Raw genomic sequence first — 22,618 nt, 5'->3', positions numbered from 1 at the left:
ACTCAGTTTCACAAACACACATGTGTTTCATGATCAATTTATTTTAATTTGGTTTTGCATATAAGATGACAAATTCACAGTCATCAGTAGGTGTTATTCCAAAAGGAACTTTCTCAAACTGTGGTCTCAAGTTACATAACAATATCTAATGCATTTATTAAAACTACAATAAATAAAAAATAAAAAAATCTCTCATTCCGTACTTTGCATTATTCTTGAAAATAGAAGTTATATCAGTGTGGAAATTAAGTTTTTATTTTACATATATTTCATGAATTGTGAATGTTTTGAGAGACTAAGAGAAATTCTCATTACAAAATAAATGTACTCTTTAGCTGCAGCTAAAACCAGAGCTCCAACAGGGCGTTGTGTCACAGGCTGAGAGAAACACCAGATTAAAAGCGGACAATCTTAGAATGAGGCTTTTGATTCATATTGAACTGATCACATGCTGAAGCTGAGGCAGACACCAAGTGTTTAGCTGGAGGTCAGGCAGATCTTTATCTTGGGAGTGTTTCAGACGTTTCCTTAATGCCAAATGACTCCTGACAAGAACAGGTTCCAATGGTATTGAGAAATGTAGTTCAGATTAAAAGCTTAAGTCCAACCAGTCAAGATGTTCCATCAACTGAATGACTCCTTGTTGAATTCAAATGTTGTCCCACGTGATCGGGATGAGTTGCAGAGCCTGTGGAGAGTCCTGGAGATGCCTTTTGGTCCACAACAGAAAACCCCAACTCGCTTGCTGGAGCCAAAGAAAAAGGCTTGAAGGTTGAACTTTGTCACTTTTTTAGGACAACAAGTCATCTCTTCTGCAAAAGTTGCTTCTATACTCACTGTTTGTTGCTTTTTCCAATCTCATCAAGAATGTGCTTCCACCTGGGTCGACCAACCAGCATCCTCGAAGAAAGCGGGCGAAATTGTTCTTCAGAAATGCTCTGAAAAAAAATTTAAGCAAGACAAATAGAACAGATTTTTCTTGTCGAGGTGCTTCACAAATATTACTGGAAGAAAGATACAAGGAGTTAAACTTGCAGTTTAAAACAATCCATTTAGAAAACAAAGAACAAACACGTGGAAGATAGTGCTCAGGCCAGAACTTAATGATCTACATTTAAAACATTTATTTTAAAATGTTTTAAATGTAAAACTATCACCCTCTTCCTAACCTTAAACATATCCCCCACACAGTAAAACATTATGAAGGCAACACCATGCTTTTGAGAAGCTTCGTCACTGAGATTGAAACTGCTCAGCTTATGGGAAGATGAAATTCTTTGGTAAGAGACTATTGTCCTACTATGTGTAGGACCGAATTGCAGTTCAAAAACTGTAATATGACCGTTTTTGACACTTCCTGTTATTCTTTTCTACTTTGTTTGGACAAAATATTGCATGTATAATTGGTTTGCACACCACTGTATTCAAGTATTTATAACTGTTCTCCAAAGGTCCCAGCACCCTCTTGTGTGTGTTATTTTTGTTCAACCTTTAACATTTGGTGAATCTATCATTTATAGCGAACAAACATAAATATTTGCAGTCTTAAAAAGCACAAACACCTGGACCATTTTTTGAAAAATTATTCTTTAAAGTTTCATTGTGAAGTTAAGCTCTAAAAAGACCAATCTGTCAAAACAATGGCTTCTATTACACTAACAAATGAATCCTAACATTTGCCAAAGTATGTCTTAGTCTTTGTATGTTATGTACATTGACTGTGGCCAATTAGAGGAGCTGAAACCCACCGCTGTGTAACTCAGCTTGAATTCATTAGCACAAGATAAAGCTTTGGGCCAATTGTCTTTGTCCTCAGCCCTGCAGTGCCTTTTTTCTTCCCTTTGCAACCCGACCTCGAGAAGGGTCACATACACCCCCTGTTACAGGTCAAGAGCTCTGTGTCAACATGGTGTAATGTTGCAAACAAAAGTATTATCTGATTTTCTGTCTTCATACTGCCATCTCTAAGAAAAAGCTGCAGATAAATAAAATAAACATAAAGTTGCTTCTCAAAGCTTCAACACATATATTCCAGAAGGACTAGAATAATGATTTTGTTGAAAACTAAGCTGTACTTAACCTTTCATTTAGTAACTATTTGTATCTGGTAAGTACTGAGAGGGTTTCTTTTAAACTCACTTGACCATTGAAACAGGTCATTGTGGGGGGGAAAAAAAAAAAAAAAAAGATTGACGTCTTCCCATCGGTGAATTGGACCCCGGTCACCTACGGGATGTAATGCACTGTTTGGCCACCAGAGGCAATTCGGGGTCGCTGTTTCTCCCGCTTCTATATACGGAGAATTTTGAGTGGCAGGAAGAAAAAAAGAGACGTGATGAGAAGCGCTGGTGGACGCAACTAATATTCTTTTACAACTACACCACAATTGTAAAACTTCGAAAATAAAAATTTAAGTTTAATTTTTGAAAATAAATTTAGTAATTTTATATTATTACTTTAATTTTATTATTATTATTTTTTTTAATTTTAAGCTTCCTCAGTTTTACTCACTAACTTTACTCGTGTGAAGGATGTTGATTCTGTTCAAGTTAGCTGATGAAAAAGCTAATTTAGCTCTAGTTAACAATTTGTAATGTCATTGACAGGGATTTTTAACACAGCATGTGATCTTTTTAAACCGAAACATTAACAGCAAGAGTAAAATTGATTATTTATCAGTCATAAAAAACTGATTTATTTATATTTCATTAGAGAAAAAAAGATTAACTCATAGTTTGAGTGAAAGAAGTTTGGAGTTTTGCTGCAACTTGTTTTTCTGTGCTCCACTGCCCTCTGGTGGGCAATCTCAAAATTGCACATTTTAAGAACAAAAATAAATAAAAGAGTCCACCAAAAACTCTTAGATTATGTTATTATCTTAAAAGTAAAGTGTGCAACAGTGTGTTATGCTTACCTGAAGGTTTTCCACCTGACTGACATACAGTTTCAGATTAAAGTAGTCTGGTCTGTTCTCCTCCCAAAGCTGGTTAACAAACAAACACGGGCAAACACTGAATGAAACATAATACTCACTAGTACACTTTCATTATTACATGCCGCCTGAGAAATATCCGTCAGTGCTTTAATATTGTTGCATTAATTGTGGTTTTATTGTGACAAGATCTTGGGATTCACACTCACCACAACATTTTGTTATTATTAATCATATTAATCCAGATCGTCCTCTGCTTTCTACAACTATTGAAGTTAAATTAATTAAATTATGATGCAGCTGCATTTAAAAAAAACAGGAAAAGAGAGTTGGCCCTGACCTTTTGATGGAGGGCACATAGCAGCTCTGCAAACCAGTAGAATGACTGAAGCTCCCTGCAGACCCACACAAAGTACAGCCTCTGTAACCTGAAGCCCCTCCAGCCATCACTGGGTGGACCCCCCAGAGCAAGAAAGATGGACACATTAACACTTGTGAACATTTGATGTTTGCATCAGATTTTTTTTTTACCCCAACAACTCACAGTAGAGCATGCAGTACACACGCAAAAGGTGTGACACCAATTCCACCAGCAACACAAAGGCTGACATCGTAGTTGAAGACCTCCTCAGATGGACTTCCAAATGGACCGTCAATGTAAAGCCTAATCATAAACATGGACAGAAATACAAAGTCAGCGAAGAATATTCACTAATATATGGCAAAGGAAATGTTTTAATAGCTTTTTATTTTCCGTCTAAGAAGCCAGAGTTTCTCAAAATCTTTGAAAGGTGTCATTTTTTTAAGAATCTTTAAAGTCTTTCTTCTGACTTTTGCTACATTTTCATACATTTTCGATTGCTCTTATTTATAGGAATACATAATTCAAACAGAGTGGGCAGGCCAGCAAATTGCCTACACCTTAAATCAAACCAAAGACAAGGACTACAACCTCTGCACATCTTGCACATACTATCCCAACTGAACCAACAAACACCACTAGAGGCATGTACAATTAAACCATTTGTACAATCATCTCATTGTGTGCCGCTATGTGTCTCTATTTGTCTGTCAATTTGCTGTTCATACGAATAAATGTCATGACTGGACAGAATGAGGAACAAATAATGGATCATTTCATGCTGACACAAATTACATTTCAAAACAAAACATAACATTTTGCTGATTTATGTGATGAACTACAGCAACAGGATAGGTTACGCTTTTTGTTGCTCTTCTAGCTAGTTAACATATTGGCATATTCTTAGGAAAATTCTTAGGAAAATAATTTTCATAATGTATCACATACAAGCCCCCCTACCACACACACTTCTACTGTATATACATATAAACTTTCAACACTTATTTTTTGATCATTAGTGAAGTGAAATACAGAAACGTTAAAGTTAAGGAGTTAATCTCTTCATTCAGCTCTTCCTGAAAGGCCACTGTATGTTATGTTTAATACCGAGAGAAGAGTTAGGAGTTTATATGCTGCTGCTTAGCTTTGATTGGGTGTCACTGTCCCCCCCAAACCCCATTTCTTTCCTCACACTTCTGAGATCTCATCTGACTCTTTAACTAGACACCAACAAACAATTAGAAACATTAGGATGACTGGCCAACCACATTTCATTCTCTCAGCCACTGACACTCAAAGAAACCTACTTGGGGTACGTTCTCTGTTGGACCATGGGAAGAATCTCCAAGTCCATCCTTGACTGGGGCAGTAGCCGCTGAGTGAAGCGCTCTGAGGAGGTGAAAGGAGAGGCTGCGTTTTCAACACATCCCAATTTATTGCTCTCCACTTTCTTTACAGCACGTCGTCAAGGCATATTAAGGGGCCAACACAAACAAAGCAGCTTCACTTCCTGTCTTCTGGAAGGATGTGGGCCTGGCTGTGAACAGTAGCAAGTGACCCATTTTGAAATTTCGTCTCAAGAATAAAATACGAATCCCTGTAACTTTTAATTGTGAGGTTTTGTGACTATGTCCCTAATCAAGGTTTCTAGCAGGGCAATAAAACCTGCTAGAAAACATGGCTGAGGCAAACTAAGGTTCCAACATGTGCACACGCATGCACATAAAAGGCCATTTCTCAGAAATGCATCCTCCCTAGAGAAAAGTGGGAATCAGTGGGGGTAACACAAACTAAGCTCCATCCTGTCTGTGTGTGTGTGTGTGCGTGCGTGTGTGTGCGTGTGTGTGTGTGTGTGTGTGTTACTGTTAGATAGTACCAGTCCAGTCTCCCACGACTCGCAGATGGATGCCGAAAGTTTCCTTGTTCACTGTGGGACACTGTAAGGAGTTAAAAAGGAAGTTACAGTCACAATCACACACTGTCAGATACTGTGAAGTACAAGACAGCACACACAAAAAAATATACAGCTGATATGTGAGATTTAAATCTGCACACAGTCCAGAAAAAGGCATGCAGTGCAGAGCTGCAACTCTTTTCATTAAATTTAACAATGCACATGAGCGCGCACTCGCAGCCCTATTGTTGGCAGACAGCATTACCAGCCTCAGGGGTCCGTCTGCTCTCTGTCAGAGGGAGTCTCTAACCCCCCTGCTCAAACACCAAACACTCTGCCGCACCAATACAGATATTCATATTCACCAAGCCTTTCCACATTTTGTCATTTTATAAAATCTACTACGTATTTTGGTGGGATTTTATGTGGTATGTTACAATCGTCACATCTAAACATCAAAATATTTGTCAAATCTTTTCAGCAAAATCGTTCCAACTCAGCCAGTTTCAATCTTTGTCACCAAATCTTAATTTGATTTAGATCTAAACTTTGATTCAAACACATGAAACTTTGACCTGAACCATTTCATTTCAGCTCTTCCTCTATTGTTTCTATGAACTCTGGACCTCTTCACCACCTTGTCTGGCTCTGTTTTGGCATGTTTGCAGCTGTACCATACTTTAATTTTGAGAAGGTGGTTTGAACAATCTGGTCTATTTGCTCTATTTTATCAAAATCTCAGTAAGATATGTGGAGGTTTATGGTTATAAAGTGACACAGTGTGAAAAGGTTCAAAGGGAATGGATACTTTTGCTAAGCCCTTTGAGTGTAAACACAGAAACCATCAGTCTCCCAGTGTGTTTGTATCAGTGTGTGCATAAGCATGAAGCTATGTCTTTATCCTGCACTTATATTGTGTTTTTCTTGCAATTCAGAGCAAATCTTAAATATCAACAGAGTGAAACATAATATTCCTGAGGAACCCTGCTCCCAGTTGAGAGTCACAGCTCGATAAGGAGGGCGGGACTATGGCTGAGACCAAAACGCCTGTTCTTTGTGAAGAAACGGAAAGATTAGGTACCTGTGAAAACAAGATCTATGCAGACGTGTCTGTGGGCTGCTGTCACGAGGGAGGAATGCATCAGGGTTAGTTGGTCTTACCTTTGTCAGTGTGAAGGGGTGGTTCTCAAATGAAGATACACTTGGACAGTTAAGAACAATGTACTGGAAAAAAATTTGGATAAAGATATAACAAAGAGAGAGCTGGAGATATTTAAGATCAAGATGGGAGATGCAGAGGCAATACATTAAAATATGTCACAGTAATAATTAAGAGAAATGACTGAATGAATCAAATGGAAATATATCTGAGGAGCAATAAAAGTAAACATCCAGCCTCACCTGTCCTGGTCGAGCTTTGAAGTCCTTCTTCAGCATGCGCAATTCTATCACATCGCAAGGATGCCTGATTACGGTCACTATAGTAACAGGGGCACTACTTCGGATGCAGCGGTATAAACGCTCGACGCAGTAGAGACAGAGGGGACCAGACACCCAGAGCCAAGTCTATACACAAAAACACACACATATCATGACCCTTTACTGCAGGCAAGTACAACATTATTAAGAAATGAAACTAAACTTGTAGTAAACATTTTCTTTCTCACTTTCTTTCTTTCTGCCACATACTTATTATGATACATAGCCCCAATAACAGATGGGGGATGGATATTTTGAATTCCCTAAAACAGGATTTTCTAGAGTAGCTAGCAGCTATAAGTATCTTCCCTGCACCCTACACACTCACTTTTAGCTCACCACTAAAAGTTGAGCCGGACAGTGTTATTTCCAAACCAAACTTATAAAAACTTAAAAAGGGGGATCCCAGTCGATGTATTAAGCAGAATTTTGGTCATAAAATACCAAGTGAGAAGAGTTTTGAGACTACCTACAAAATTCAAATTAAACTTCAAAATATTGCTAATAGTATGTTTTCACCCATAAATGACTAAATGGCAGGCATGAAATATTGATAAGTAACCTTCATCGTGACTACATTTGCATCCTATTTAATGAACTTCAACAATTTGTTTCCTTTATTTCTGTCCCTGTTGTTTTAAGTAGTTTGTCCTCGTTACAGGTAGACATTATAGTTTCAAACAAGGTGGATGAAATAACTAAGTACCGTACAAAGTGCTTCTCTGTCGAGTTACCTAACATAGTAATTGCTCACAGCTTAAGTAAAGCCAGGGGAGTTCATTCAACTTTACAGGGGATTTTATGGCACCAGTACGTTGCCTAGCAACCACAGGCAAACACATAATCACACACACAAACAGGCGTTGATGTACAGAGCTCCTCCCTGCCCCCTCACACCTCTAATAAATGGGACCAGCTCCCTCCAACTCTCAGAACGCATGCAGAGCTCTCAAGTATTCACACACACAGACTCGCACAGACCTGGGGGTAATGAGGCTCAAAATGAGCATCCTCTTTACATCTGCTATCATCATCTTCTAACTGTTCCAGATCATCGACATGTTGCTCTGTGCTGCTCTGATTGGGCCTGAGGCAGCCAGGTGGGTGGGCCTCGATGTTGGTCTGATACTTCAGAACTCCACTGGTGTGATGCAGAGAAGAGCAGAGGTGATATTTGGTTCACTAAGACAAAAAAGACGCTACATAACAGAGGGGAAAAACACAGACAGCGCCCTCCTAAAGGATTCATAGCTCTTCTAAATTAGAAATATATTATAACATTAACTCTATTTTCACAATTTGCTATAAACTACAATTGTGAGAGACCAATAAAAAGTAGCACATAAATATGATGGAGAAATAATATGTGATATGAAAATTGTAATGTGCCTACATATTCAGTCTCCTACTGTATAATTTGTAGAGCCATTTCAGTTAAAGTTGCATGATGGGATATGTCTCTACTAGACAGGTTTGAACTTTAACTGGGCCATTCTGAAACTGGAATAGGTTCTTTATCTAAATCAGTGGTTCACACATTTTAAGTGTTTCCCTGACACAACAAATTCCCCCAGCTTGTCTGATGGACAGCCGTGTCTTAGCAGGCTTATAGTTGTGCCATTTCACTGTTCAGGTGATGAATTGAACGGTGCTCTGTGAAATATTCAAAGGGATATTGTTTTATCTCTCCATTAGACTTCCCCAAAACCTTACTTCTGACCTGTTTGCTGTGTTTCTTGATCTTTGTGATGTTGTTTGTTCACTCTTGTTCTCTAACAATCCTCTAAAAGCCTTCACAGGACTGCTGGATTTATAATGACATTAAATTAAGCACAAGTTTACTTTTCTGCATTGTGACTGCATAGGTTTTTATTTATGACTGCCAGAGTAAAGTGGGAGTGAATACAACTGTATGCCAGGTGTTGATATTTATAGTAAATACTTTAGGTTTGCGTTGATAACATAGAATAATTTCAAAAGTGAAGGTGGTATGAATACTTTTGCAAGATACAATGAATGAGAAATTAAGAACAAATATTGACTCCTGAAATGTGTTAGAAAATTATCAAAAGAACAAAGACAAGGCACAAAATTCAAAAAGTATAGTCTGGATATCATGGAAACGTTAAAAAAAACAACCTTCAAAAATGACTCTTATTCAGAAAAAATCATAATAACAACAGAATTCAAATAAAAAGAGACGAAAACTATAACATGACTGTCAGGTTTAAACTGTTACAGGTGTCAAAAAATATTTGTTGACATTTTTGTCTTCTAGACCAGAAAAAAACTCAAATAATAAGAGAACAGAAACAGAAACTCTCATTCTTTCAGTGCTGCTTACCCGACCATGTGCATCATCAGAATGATGTAGAAGATGATGAAGAGGTTGTGTGTGTACCAGAAGATCTCATAGTTGGACGTCCTGAAATAACCAAAAAGGCAAGGTAACAACAAAAACCAAAATTTTTACCTGAGCATTCTCTGATTTATTGGTGTTGTACTAAAAAAATACAGATTTAACTAAACCTGTTCAGGAATGAAAGTTCTTACTCAAAATATGAACATTTTACTTAAAATAAGTGAATCCTTCTATATATTTCTTTTTTTTTTTTACCAGGGTTTAAGAAATGCACTGGTTGAATTTGACTATTACTGAAACAATTTACAAAAATTCAGATCAACTGTGATGCTTTCCACAAGAAAAAGAAGAGCTTTTTCAAATCAAGCAGATGTCTGTAAATAAGTTAAAAGTTTTTCCAAGTGTGTTTTATGTCAGACTGTTCTGTCTCACAAAAGGAGATTGCCCTAAAGTCTAAAGTATAAAGCAAAAATGTTCAAAAGAATCTGACTTAAAAGATAAATATAAATCTGGGGGTTTTAACCCACAACCTTGAGATTTTATACTGAAGAGCATCTTAATGTAAAGCCATTTATAAACACATATGGTTTTTAATACTACAAAATGCAAAAATAAATCCTTATCACAACACTCTCTTCAGTGTGCAGCAGTCATCACCCCAACACTCCAACCTTTTTGTCAGACTCTTATCTACAGCCTTGCATAGTCTGGAAAAGTCCCTTATTGTCTATCCACTTACTGAAATGTGCAGGAAGCTCCACAAACACACATTCACACTGTGTCCTCCTCACACAAACAGGATGACCCACAGTGACCTGAGTAATGACAGGGCAGTGGGGTCCATTAGCATGTCAGCTTGTCCAGCAGACATAATTAACATTCAGACAAAATAAAACTGATTTGCACTTTTAGAGGTGCATCGAGAAATCATCAGATCTTCAGAATCTGATCATCTTATTTTTGTCTGGCCTCATCGTTGGTAACACAGTGTTCTGTCTGACTGATAGGAACATTTTCACTTTAACTTGGTTTGACCTGCTGATGTTGGGTGTAGTTGTTAAATCAGAAACTTTCATAAAATTCTCTGATCATTGTATCCCTAATAATTTGACCCAGACATAATTACGGTAAATAGGCTGTTTGTTTGCATTTTGAATTTTCAAAAAACTTGCACTCCTCTTCTTTTGGTACGCAAGAATCATCTCTGATAATTACAGAAATTATGATTTAGTTCAGCATACCGAACGCAGTAGGAGGAGGATATGAGCATCAGAAGCAGGATAAGGACCAGCAGGACACCGGTGATGCCCGGGACTGAATAGAACCATCATGTTATAAAGAGGAGACAAAACAAACAACGTTAACATCCTGCCATCTGTAACAAGAATCGTCTTGTTTGCTTTGGCTAGCTAAAGTAAACAATTATCTGATTGCTAACATGAATCTAAATGTGATGGTAGCGTAACAGTTTTATTCAGTTGCATTAAGGATATCCTGTTGATATTTCTATCGCAGACTTTCACATTAAGTCTCCCAACAACATTAAGTTTTATTAGCCAAAGTCTTATTTGAACCCTAAAGTTTTTAGCCTTGATTCTCCAATTTAAAATTCTCAGGTACAAAACTATTCATACCCCTTACAGTTTAAGGTTTCAATTAGCCTTTTAATTTTACAGACTCATTTATTTTAACCAGAAGTAATCTTGACATTGACCTTTGGTTGTAGTTTGGCAATGGCAGCGAATGAACGAAGCCATTCTGTCTGTTTTGGCAAAGCTAACACTTACTGAGCAACTAAAGTCAGAGCAAGAGGAATGTATAAGACATTTTATAGAAGAAATATTTTATTTCCTCTGGCAAGGGTGTCATTTGAATTGTGCTGCACATAAGGTTACCCAAGAACATGGTAAAATTATATAATAAAACTACATAAGAATAAAAGAGAAACACAGAAAGTAGAAGAGAGAGACAAAAGCACCTTGACATTGGGTAGCAAACTTTAAAAGAAAGAGCTGTTCTTCTTACCTGTTGTTAAAATGATCCACTTGGGGTCCTGGGAATAAAACAAAAAAGAAAGAGGTCTGTACTCTTCATCATTCTGTTATCTACATTATTGCTTGTGCTAGCCACCTTGAATTACAACAGAGCAACATCAGCACTTTGAGGAGAAAACAGTCTGCAGACTTTATTCCAGAAATCAATGTCAGAGTTAGATTTCTTTCTCTGTGTGCAAGTTAAACTAGGTAGACTTCAAGTTAAACAATAAAAACATTTTGACAAACTTTGACAAACATGTAGTAAGTAAATTAGATTTAAATAGAGGATGAGGCTTTAACTCACCAATTTAAATTTAAATTTACTTGGAAATATTCATTACCTAATTATTACAAATAATATTTTTTTATATTATTCATTATTATTTTTCATGCGATTTACCACCCTTAAACAGGGTAAAAAGTTGCGTAGCATTATCTTGATTCATTGATCACATATGTAAATATCATGCTGAGGCACATCTGTTTTCAGATTTAATGCTGCAACGCATGTAAGTGGAGATGCATGATGAGTAAATTGTATGATTTACACTAGACTAGCAATTTTTTAGGGAGTAATTTTTCTCCCTCTAATATTTCCAGTGCTCGAACTAGGGCCAAATCTGTCAAAGGAGGTTAAAAGTCTATTAACCTCCTTTGTCTAGCCCAAAAATTGCAGCTAGAAGATTTTGCCTCCAGATCGCAGCAGCAAAAGAATCTAATCTGTGACAGGAGTGTAATCTACCTGATTGGCCCCAGCTTTCCCACCTCATGAGGGAAACACAGAAAAACGGCGGAAGTGGAAAAGTTACGTTTCCAGAGGGAAAAATGTTCAGAAACCAGAAGTTTTTTTTTAGTCGTTATGAAAAGTATTGGCAGTAAAATCTTTAACTATCTCACATCACAGCAAATTAGAGGGATTTTTTTTTTTCCCCAAAAGACTGAGTTGGACACAGCTGTTATCTATTTTCAAATGATGACGTAGAAAACACTCTGATGTGTTCTGATATAAACCACACACTACATTTTGGTAAATGAATTTATTGTTCGGACTATATATGTAGAAGATAGAATAAAATATATTTTGATTTTACCTACAGCCCGTAAAAGAAAAATTGACATCACCCAGGAATTGATATCAGCATGTAAAAAATAGTGTTTGCTAACTGCTTAACAAATGTCCTATTGCAGCATCTACACATTTGAGTAACTCTACCTCTCCTCTGTAGCGAGCCAAGTTGAGAGCAGGAAAGTCATCTGAGTACCTCGAACTGAAGTTGACCACATTTACCATGTGGGCCGAAACATGCACAACTGCAGATGAAGAGAAATTATTAAAAAAAATAAAACATATTTTAGTGATAGGACCAAGTTGCATATGTAGGATTTTTTTCCCTTCTTCAAAATTCAATCAAAGGAAATGCTAGAGGTCCATTCAGCAAAAAAGGCAGAGCAGCTTAAACACACACTTCTTCCTGACATCACAGGCTAAGTACGCAGCCATTGAACAGCTGATGGAATTAGAGACTGTAGTCATGACACACAAGGGCCCTTTTCCTCTCCCCTATATCCTCTCCCACTCCCACTGCCATCCACCCCCTCTGTCTGTCTGTTCTCACAGTTCGTCTCTCCTCCATCCTGCTGATTCTCTGTCCACAGTGTCATTTGTCAACTGAGAATACAGAGCTTATGTGAATGTGTGTGTTATTATAATGAAGTGAAGTGAAGAGGTGTATGGTTCTGATTGAGGGAAAAGCTTACAGATGATGTAACAGAAAAAAAGAAAAAAGAAAAGAGAAAACAAATTCACTTTTTTGAAGCATCAATTGTTAGCTGGAGGTCAAAGGTCAATTATCCAGACAGAAACATTCAGTACTGCACAGCTCGTGTGAGACATTTACTGACTTCAAGTTTGGGCTGCATGATAGCAGGAAACGTGTAATTGTGATCCTATTGCTGAATACTTCCACGATGATGTCAAATCTTAATTACCAGTATTTCTGTGGCTCTTTTCTTTCTTTACTTTCTTGTCCTCAGCACTCTTTGTGAGCTTTTGCATCAGCCACCACTAAAAAATATATAGGACTCCAACCAACAGACTAAATATATTATTTTGTTAACTTGATATATTGTACAGCTCTGCTTCTCACTGAGGGATTAATATTTCAGGTTGTCAATCAACCTTGTGTACCAGCTGCTAAATGTGCAACTGGTGCAGAAACAACCCACCATTACAGCAAAACCGTTTATCCACCATCATGCTAACTAGTCTGACTATTCATGTTAAGCTCTACTGTCGGAAAGGTTGGCAGAGAGCAAGAGGGAAAGAGGTGGAGTAGCACGTATATGAGAATGTTTGACAGAACTAAGACCCTCCTCCTGGTTCTGATTGGTTGATAGCACTGGAAGCACTTTGAGAGGACAGAGGAGCTTTTTTTGTCTCATACTGTCGTGACATAATGACAATTTTAAGAAATATGTCAAAAATATTTTTTAACAGTTACATACTACATCTTTGAGGAAGAGCATCTTTCTAAATTTAGTCTAAATTTAGTCAAATTTGCTGCACTTTTCACTATGACTCCAAAGAACTGTGTCAGCTTTGGGTTGAACCCTATAAACTGCTCTCCTTCATAAATCAAGCTCCCCATGTTTACTTCCAGTTTGGTGACGGCAGGTCACTCCACCCAGCCGCTTGCCGAAATCGATTTAAGCTCGAGTAAGCATGAAGAATGTACAATCCACACGTAACTTTTCGACTTCACAACTCCAACATAAAGCCTACAAAGTGGGTGAATGGGTTTAAAAGATCTGCCTCCTTTACCAATCAGACTGCATCTGCAAAGGACGGGGATATGCAAAACACTCCAGAGGCAACATCTTGGAGCATAAGGTCTGATTCTAATTAAAATATTTCTCACATGAATCACCCGCTTTCAGGGAAGTGCAATACATCATGTTGGAGGCGAGAATGAAGTGTGTTCACCTCTGAGTAATTATGTCCATTTCACTATTAAAATGTTTTTTGACATGGTTTTAGTTCCTTATGCCATGTTTATGTTTTTAATCTAACAATGTAAGCAGCTATTATTCAACGCCAGAGTAGAAATTTTGCCTTTATTAACTCAATTATCATTAAGTTATAAATTATCTTACAATTATGAAGAGTTGTGTCATATCCACAAGAAGAATTCTGCTTCCTTGATAACAATGATCTACCAAAATCAAAGGGTCTTCAGTCAACAGATGTTTAAACAAAATCAAGACAGCAGAGAAAACCCTCACAGCAGGCAGCTTTAAAAACAGAATGCTGCATTTAGTCACTGTTTATACCGAAAACCTAGATAAATTAATGGCAGCCAGCTCCTCAAAAAAAAAAAAAAACCCTACAGCAAAACATGGATGAGTCAGAGGAAGAAGTCTGAAAAACCTGGGTCCTGGTAAATGCACAGCTGTCTGAGGCTCACACGATGCCATAAGAGCAGAGAAAAAATACAAACATGGGCTGATGAAACAGCCGAAATAATCTCCCAGATGGTTTCCCAGGAATGCAAAACCAGTATGGATCAATTTATCCACACTTTACATACACAAAGAGAGCAACAGAGATGCATTAAGGAATGAAGGAAAGCTCACTGGGATGACTAAAAGTGGGCTTTTTACCTGAGAAGAGGCAGACAGCGATGCCACACGCAACATGAAAGGTCTTACTCTTGTCCAGCAGCCGGCGCGTTTTCCTGCTCGATACCTGCATAATTGTGCAATACAGACAAAAATCACTGTGGAAAGAAAACAGGACTGTTCTACGACTAGGCCCAGGACTAATCTTTACCAGGAAAATTGTTGTGCTTTAGAAACCAAATGCAATTTTAGTTTTGAATTTGATCCCCTTGTGTCTGGAATCATTCATCTCCTGCGTGAGTCTTACCGCGTGCGTTCCGCGTATGAAGGTGAGCACAGAGCGGCACATGGTCAGCAGCACCAAACTGCAGTTCAGGTTGAGCACAGAGGCGGATGCTCGACTGATGCACACTCCGACCTCAGGGAGACACAAACAAGCGATCACGGTCAGACAAACAGGGCTTATGTAATTAAGGGCAGCTGAGAGCCTGAGGCATGACTTCAACACAGAGGTTTACAGCAAACCACTTTTGTCTTTCACAATGCGGAGGTCTGAGCCCACTAATAATTAGGTTGTGAATCAGCTGAGACCATGCTGGTATAAATCAGTAACTCCAGGACTGAGACACAAGTCAGGAGGATTTGGTGACAAGTCCAAGTTTGTCTCTTAAAGACAGAAATTACAAAAATTAGAATTGTGTGCTAACACAATGTAGTGATGCAAATATACATTGTTTTTTTTGTTGTTTTTTTTGTTTTTTAAGAAATAAAACTCAATGTGCATTTCTATTAGCCTTCCCTGAGTTAATACTTATCATCTTTTACAAAGATCAGTTTTGCTTGTCTATTTTCCTTTGTAAAAATAGATTCTATGAAGATTTTGGCAAACTTTGACACATATTGTGAATTAGGCTTTGACTTAATAGACACGCCACTGTTGCTCTAACTGTCCATTTAGGGTTGTTGCCCTGCAGACGCATAAGCTTTTTTTCCCCAACTCTTTGCTGAAGGCCAGGTTTAGAGAGTATGCAACTAATAATTGTCATTTCATCAGATTCCCACAGCTGTGTACCCCTGCAGCTCCTCCAGAGTTACCATTACATTACTCAGACTAGTTTCTGAGAAATGCCCCCCCCGTGCTCGGCCTGTCAGTTTAAGTAGGACACGTCTTAGTATATTTACAATTGCGCCGTACTCCTCCCATTTTTAGATGATAGATTGAGCAGTGCTCTGAGAGATGCTCCAGGGTTGGCATTTTAATAATGTACAACTGCTCTAAACAACTATTTGTTGTACTGACGGTGTTTGTCCTTCGCAGAACAGCTGCATTTGTAACGACATAAAACTACACATAAGAGAAGGTTGAGCTCTGAAGGCACCTGGTGAACTTGATTTTGTTTTCAATTCATCTGCCAATGCAAATGCACGCCAAGATGTTGAACAAAGAAAAACATTTTTCTTCCAGCTGATAATTGCACCCTACTTTGTGTTTGGGCATCACAAGAAAAATCCAAATAAATTACAAGGGGTAAACATAACTTTGCAGGGCCAAGCATAAAGATTTTACGGTAACATATCTATTTTTTGGAGGTTAAGCGAGGTGCAACATCTCAGAACACCAACACGTGACGCAGGGAAACACAGCTGGAGTAATGCGTGAGCAAGACGGATAATCTAACCGAATACGTCTCCGTCTGCAGCTCAGTAATCAAATTAAAGTCAGAAACGCTGAGAGCACTCTAGCATCTCATAAACTCAGCATATTTGTTGGGAGCTTTGAGCTCTGCAGGTGCTGCCACTTCTGGTTATCTCTGACTTTACTGAAGAGTGTGTGGAGAACAAGGTGAAGCTGTGGAGATCAAAGAAAGCAAGAAAGCCAGACTGGAATCCATCCTGTGAAGATGTTCTGGTCTAAGACATTCAACAAAGTCAAGGAGATTTGCTTAAAAAAAAAAAAATAAATAAAAAAAAACAGGCACAACCAGAGCTCTAATCTGCAGTCTAAGTTTGGTGGTAAGGAAAAGGACGTGTCGGACATGAGGAATCAGAATTGTCTGCACAGCTGACTGAAGTCTGTGTTGAAATATAAGAATGATGCGGAGAACAGAGCGACGCTTGAACCTAAATATAACTTAAGGGTAACCTCAGCAAACTCTATTCTGATCCTTTAATTCTTAAAAACTTCATAGGCACACACACAAACAGATGCACACACACAATCTCTCTGCAGAGCCTCTTAAAGAAAGGCAGCTGATGTCAAAAACCACCAGACGGAGATCTGATACCCTCCTTTCTGACACCCCATACAGTCCTGCCTAGCAGGTGAATAAGATAAGAGGCTATTTGAAGTATTATTGCTCTGGAAACATTCGCACTCGTGCACATAAAGATAGACATAAACTTAAGCCCTCCGCTGAGGCATTCGGTGGAACAAGCGGCGTGCCCACACTTGCCCCTTTTCTCCCCTTTTGCCTCCCACTGTACAGGCAGTGCAATAGTTCACACATGCTGTTTGCTGCCATTTCTCATTGCCTCTTGTTGCTCTGAGGAAATGCACTTTACTCTCTGTAGGTTTTCTACAACTTTGCCGCCTTTCTGATGGTTTGAAAACTGACATTTACAAATACGGTGTCTTTACTGTTTCTCGTTAGCAACGTTGCCCTTTCATAGGATCCAGTCTTAGAGCAAATATTACTGGATGTAAAATACATGTAAAAAATGAAATCGTTAATTCAGTTCTTATTTTGTGAGAAATAAATGGATGCAAACTAAAGTCACACTAGGTACATACAGGATTTCTCAGTAAGTAGTTCCACACAGCATGTTTTAACAACACTTTGAGATGCACAGTGCTGGTTTTTCCCTAAATGTAAAATTTTGCCTGTATACCAAATAAAATTCCACAAATTCTTCCACATGCTTACCGTGTCTCCATTTGATAACTTTTTAGTTTCACATTGTTTTTACAAAGGACAGATTTACAATGTACCACTAACTGTCGTCCTGTCAACAGATCCCCCCCCCCAGAGCTTTAATCACTGCAACTCCTCCAGAGTAATCACGGAGGTCCTGACTGCTTCTCTGAATATTGTTCAAACCTTGGTCAGTTTGTCAGTTGAGGTGGAAAGCCACATTTTTGGCTGCTTGGCAGTTGTGCCATTCTACAACACAAGATGTTGAAATCTTGGGGTATATTTTTATTATGTAATCCTGCTTTATAATTCTGAAAAGCATTTATTTTCTTTCTATCAAAAAAGGTCCTAATAAAATGTATTAGAGTTTGTGATCGTAAAATAACCAAATGTGGACAAGTTAAAGGCAGATGAACATCTGTGCAAAATTAAACCAGGAGACAAAAGCATCTTTTTTACATAAATTTATATCTGGATCTCTTAAAATATCTTTTTAAGGGTCTATTTTTCTATATTCTTTGTTGCTCTTATGAAAACCAAGCCAAAGATGATCTATCATATTAAACCGAAATGGCACACAGAGAAAGCATGGAGATCAGAAGTCACCTCACCATTGAGCATTTCGGTATATCAAAAGGAAATCAACCACAAAAGGCCTTTGTATTTCATGCAGCCACCACATCATCAAATCACATCTCTGAGTCTAAATGCTTGCATCTTCTCCGTTGTAGTCCACACTTCTATAATTCAGCTAGATGGGCATAGTTTAAATAACTGTAATGACACGTTTCAAAAATCTTTCAAAAATCTTGCTACTCAATGAAAGCTCTCTCAGTGCTCTCTCTGGCAGCTGCAGTGGTCCGCCACAAGCACAAATGTGCAAACTTCTGTAGCGAAAAAGACAATAATTTTGGTTGCCGAATGAATTTTTGAAAGATTTGATGAAGTTTAAAAAAGATCACTTCTAAAATCTATTGTACTACCACAATATGTCACAGGCATAACAGTAAGAGTACGTCTCTCACCCCGAGCATCTTGTAGAGGTAGTGGTACTGCTGCCCTGTTGAGAACAGCAGGAAAGTGTTCAGGAACAACCAGGCGTTTGCGCCCAGCCACAGCATCTAGGCACACACAGAAACATAATGTATAGATTACAGTTAACATAGAGTTTATACTTACAGTAATCTTAAATTCACTTTCAGAAAGAAAATGAAAATGGCAACGGTTCTTAAAAATGACTCGTCCTTACGTTTTGCCTTATTGATGCTCTAAATTTATGTGACAAGTAAAGGACACGTGATTAACAACAATCTCTATGGTTTGTCCACCAGCTGGGCATTCTTTAAAAAACATGAAACGCATCTAAAAGTGAACATCAGCCATGTAAGTCAAAAGACAAGCAGAAGAATAGACATGAACCAACGGGGGTTTGTTTAAAAGTTTGTCCCAAAGGTTCCCCCACCAGGACCAAGTGCTTCCCTCCCTCGTTGGCGACCCAGCTCCGCAGCGACACAGCCATGGTGCCTTCAGGGTCTCCGCCGCTGCCTGCTGGAGCTGCCCCAGGTTTTCACAAACGCTCCGGTCCGGTCAAGAGGTCGGAGTTCGGTCCTCCCTGCAGCTCTGTCTGTGTCTATCTAACCGGTGTCTGCTCCGATACGTACAGACCGTACTCCCCCTCCCTGCTCTGAACGCGTTTTGACTTTTCATCCCCCCTCTCTGTAAAAAAAAAAAAAAAAAAAAACTTCCAGCGGCTGAAACCCCACACTACCGCCTCTGTATTTACATCATAATCTCAGTTTATCTCTCTGCACGACTGACGTACAGAAGCCTGAACAATAAAGATAAGAAAATTAAAATGACAAATTACTAAATTCAGAAACTGACAAAGTTAATCAGCAGGCAGAACAATAAACATCGCTTCATTGCTCCTCGCCGCTTCTTTCCGCCACGAGAGGGAGCCACAGACCAATATGTCTAAGTGAAGCTTTTTTTTAGGTTTAGTTAGAAGTGGCTTGTGCATTGTGTTTCGTTTTTGTTAATGTTTTCATTGTTAAATATACCTACTTAATTTCAAATACACATTATTAATGGAGGGGCCATGTTCGGGACCTCCAGGGCCCCTTACTGGTTGGTGGGACCGGGTAGTTTCCTATTATACCTATGTGGTAAATCCGGTCCTGCCTATTGGTAACTTAAAAAAGCAACGCACTGAGTGGATGAGACACAGAGACAACACTATGGATAACAATTGCTATTGCATCACAAACCAGAACGCAATAAAGATATTTATTTATTTATTTATTTATTTACAATTTTGGCTATGTAAACATGCATCATGGACATGAAGTCCATCTTGATTTGGGGCTCTTAAAATCCTTCATTTGGAGGGGGAGGAGTGGCTGACCAAGTAATACATTTTAGATACAGGCTCAAATTTATACACCGACCTCCATTAATTTTTGGTGAAACGTGTTTTGGTTCGTTGCAAAAAGAACAACAAACTTTTTGTATCTATCAGTGACGTCATGCTGGATATTTGGCCATGTTTTTTTATTGTTTTTTATAGTTTACTTCAGTTGTATTTGCTTCCAGGTAGCAACCTGGCATTATGTTTGTAAAATATACACAGTCATATAGCAATTTAAAAACATGTAAAAAATAAAATAAAATAAAATAAAGTGCCTGTTTTGTTGTCTTATTATTGGTGGGCGAGGTGGGGGTGAGGTGATTCAATGCATTCAACCTTCCATTTAGAGTAGGGAACAAACTCTTCCTGCTCTGATGGATCATAGAAAAAAGTGACTAGAACAGGATAGACCACGATGTTTCCTCCCCATCTTAAAGTCCTTGAGACATGCGTCCTGTACAGAAGACAGGTAGCAACGTTTATGAGATTAGGATCGCAATCCGGTGAGGAAAGACAGGTGTGTCAAAACGTCTAGCTGCTGATAGGTTAGGTGAAGTTGAATAATCCTATATAGGTAATCCTTTATCTTCATTTTTCCACCGCCTTTCCAACAGCACTTGCAATATTACACAGCTGAATCTTTTTCCTGTCCGACCATAAAACTATATCTTCTGCAGACATTTGATTTGTCCATGTGACCTTCTAAACTCTAACTGAGCTTGAAGACTTTATTATAGAAGCAGGAGCTTCTTTTTTAGTCGGGAGCCTCTCAGTCTATTTTGATGTCAAACAAAATTGACCAAGGATACCATTGGCAAGGATAGAGAATCTGGACAAATGATCCAAGAGCGTACTAAGAGACATCTCAAACCCTGGACACGCCTACCACACTCAGAGTTTTTACATTTCTGTATTGACGTTTTTAATGTATTTATCTCTTATGTGAGATGCTAATATCACTAAATGTGTTCATAAGCTGCACGTTTATGCTACACAACTGGATGCCTTCATATGTTTATTTTATGCTTTGTATTTTTTATTAGACAGAAAATTACTGGAACTTTGTCTTTTAGTTGTTCTTTTCATTTCAGTCCCATCAGCTAGAGGGAGGTAAGTTATTACAGTTTCCCTCAGTCACTTTGGAACATTTATCAGAACTGAAATTCTCAAAACTACTCGTTCAATATTCAAATCATTGTCACTTCTGCAGATCACAAAAGCATCTCCTCATTTCTTTGAATAAGTTACAGATGCTTTTCTATGTTTATACAAGAGGTTATGTACAATTCTCTGCTGTTCACTGCATTTTCTATTACATATATCATGTTGATCAAAATGTATAAAGCTTTGTTGTGTAATTCTTTGTATGCAAAAGGCTTAAACAAGTTGTAATAATATGTCATCTTGCCTTTCCAACAGAATGTTTTTGTTCAAAACTGCCCTGAATTGGTAAATCGCTCCCAGGTGAATCCAGAGTTTCTCCACAGATGGTAAAGAGCGAAGCATTAGATCAACCAATGAACAACCAGTTACATTTCTGACAATGACAAGGACAAGGATTTGGACAAGATTAACAGCCAGAGTGAAGAGGAAGAGGAGTGAGCTTGTGATGAAGGAATAGATCATGATTTGTGACCCACAACACGATGCTGATGGAGTTATTTTCACTCTCTTCCTCATTCTCCCATTGAATAAATTATCTAAGTACAAAGAAGGAAAGCAGGAAGATTGCATTGTAATTTCTACAGCACTGCATGTACGAATTTCCTTAAGGAGATTGTCTTATATTCCCATTTTTACCTAACTTGTTTTTTTTTCCTTTGTCCTCTGCAGTGTTGTCTGTTCCTTTCTGTATCACAATGACATGCGATACATTATAATTTGCCAACAAATTACAATGAAAGGTTAGGTGAAGAGTGTATATGTTTCTTGTCTTGTCTCTTTCCATTGAGCTCCCACAATTATAGTTTACAATACTTGTCATCAAAACTTTAGAAAAAGTTTATAACAGAATATCCCTCAAGAGTACAGTTATATTGACAGCATGATAAAACATCTTAGCCATACACAATGAAACAAGCACTTGTCACTCTGATGGAACTGTCATGTTCATTAACTATTAAGGATTTTGAGGAAAAGACTGGCTTTGGGAGGTAATCCATGTTTTGCTATTTGTACAGATTGTTTTGAGAAATGCATTTGCTGCTTTGCAAATGTCAAGGATTATTCAAGAAATGCACCAAAGTGACTGTGAAAAACTCTACAGGGGCCTTCAAGAGACTATTCTTATAAAATCAAGACAGTCTGATCATTACTGCCTGGTTTTAAAGCTAAGTAGTGATTGTGTTCTCAGATTGCTGTGAAAAACCAGGATGTGTCTGCAGAAATCTGATCACAGCAGACGGCATTTGAGTTACAGATTAGGAAGAATCCTTACTGAGCACATGTGCTTTTTTACACTTGTGTCTTATGGTATTTTAAACTACCTGTGTTTATAGTGATTATACAAATTCTTAGAACTATATAGTGAGTAATTTCACCATAACAGACTGTCATCCTATTATGTTTTACTACATGCATACAAACATGAGCTGTGACCTCACACACACTCTGGAAA

General features: G+C 38.1%; 1 protein-coding gene across 2 annotated transcripts; it reads right to left on the bottom strand.

Annotated features, from left to right (window-relative positions):
• Nucleotides 1–22: 22 nt before the first annotated feature.
• LOC122833004 (NADPH oxidase 4) lies at nt 23–19,263 on the bottom strand. Of its 2 annotated transcripts, none has more exons than XM_044120296.1 (18): nt 19,057–19,263; nt 18,620–18,715; nt 14,990–15,100; nt 14,725–14,809; nt 12,278–12,375; nt 11,054–11,081; nt 10,270–10,342; nt 9,011–9,091; nt 7,648–7,807; nt 6,589–6,753; nt 6,349–6,411; nt 5,170–5,230; nt 4,601–4,682; nt 3,477–3,596; nt 3,273–3,381; nt 2,915–2,983; nt 838–938; nt 23–745 (listed from the first exon to the last, which is right to left on the bottom strand). In XM_044120296.1, exons 1-18 carry the CDS (start codon nt 19,111–19,113, stop codon nt 625–627), a joined length of 1,680 nt encoding a protein of 559 aa, XP_043976231.1. In that variant the 5' UTR covers nt 19,114–19,263; the 3' UTR covers nt 23–624. The 2 variants fall into 2 exon arrangements, with proteins under 2 accessions (XP_043976231.1, XP_043976232.1); XM_044120297.1 differs by lacking the exon at nt 19,057–19,263 and adding an exon at nt 18,844–18,903 and having other exon boundaries at nt 28–745.
• Nucleotides 19,264–22,618: the final 3,355 nt, after the last annotated feature.

This window comes from Gambusia affinis, linkage group LG06 (genome assembly GCF_019740435.1).
Source record: "Gambusia affinis linkage group LG06, SWU_Gaff_1.0, whole genome shotgun sequence".
In the NCBI taxonomy this organism is placed as follows: domain Eukaryota; kingdom Metazoa; phylum Chordata; class Actinopteri; order Cyprinodontiformes; family Poeciliidae; genus Gambusia; species Gambusia affinis.
Note: the sequence above shows the minus strand (reverse complement) of the source record. Positions and strands in the feature narration are given on the sequence as shown.

Bases quoted from the DNA above. Each gene is read 5' to 3' on its own strand.
- LOC122833004 (XM_044120296.1), bottom strand. From the start codon at position 19,113: ATGGCTGTGTCGCTGCGGAGCTGGGTCGCCAACGAGGGAGGGAAGCAC. The intron at 6,754-7,647 runs GTCTGTGCGAGT...TTTTGTGTATAG, and splicing joins TTGAGCCTCATTACCCCCAG to ACTTGGCTCTGGGTGTCTGG. The intron at 2,984-3,272 runs GTCAGGGCCAAC...TTTGTTAACCAG, and splicing joins TATGTGCCCTCCATCAAAAG to CTTTGGGAGGAGAACAGACC.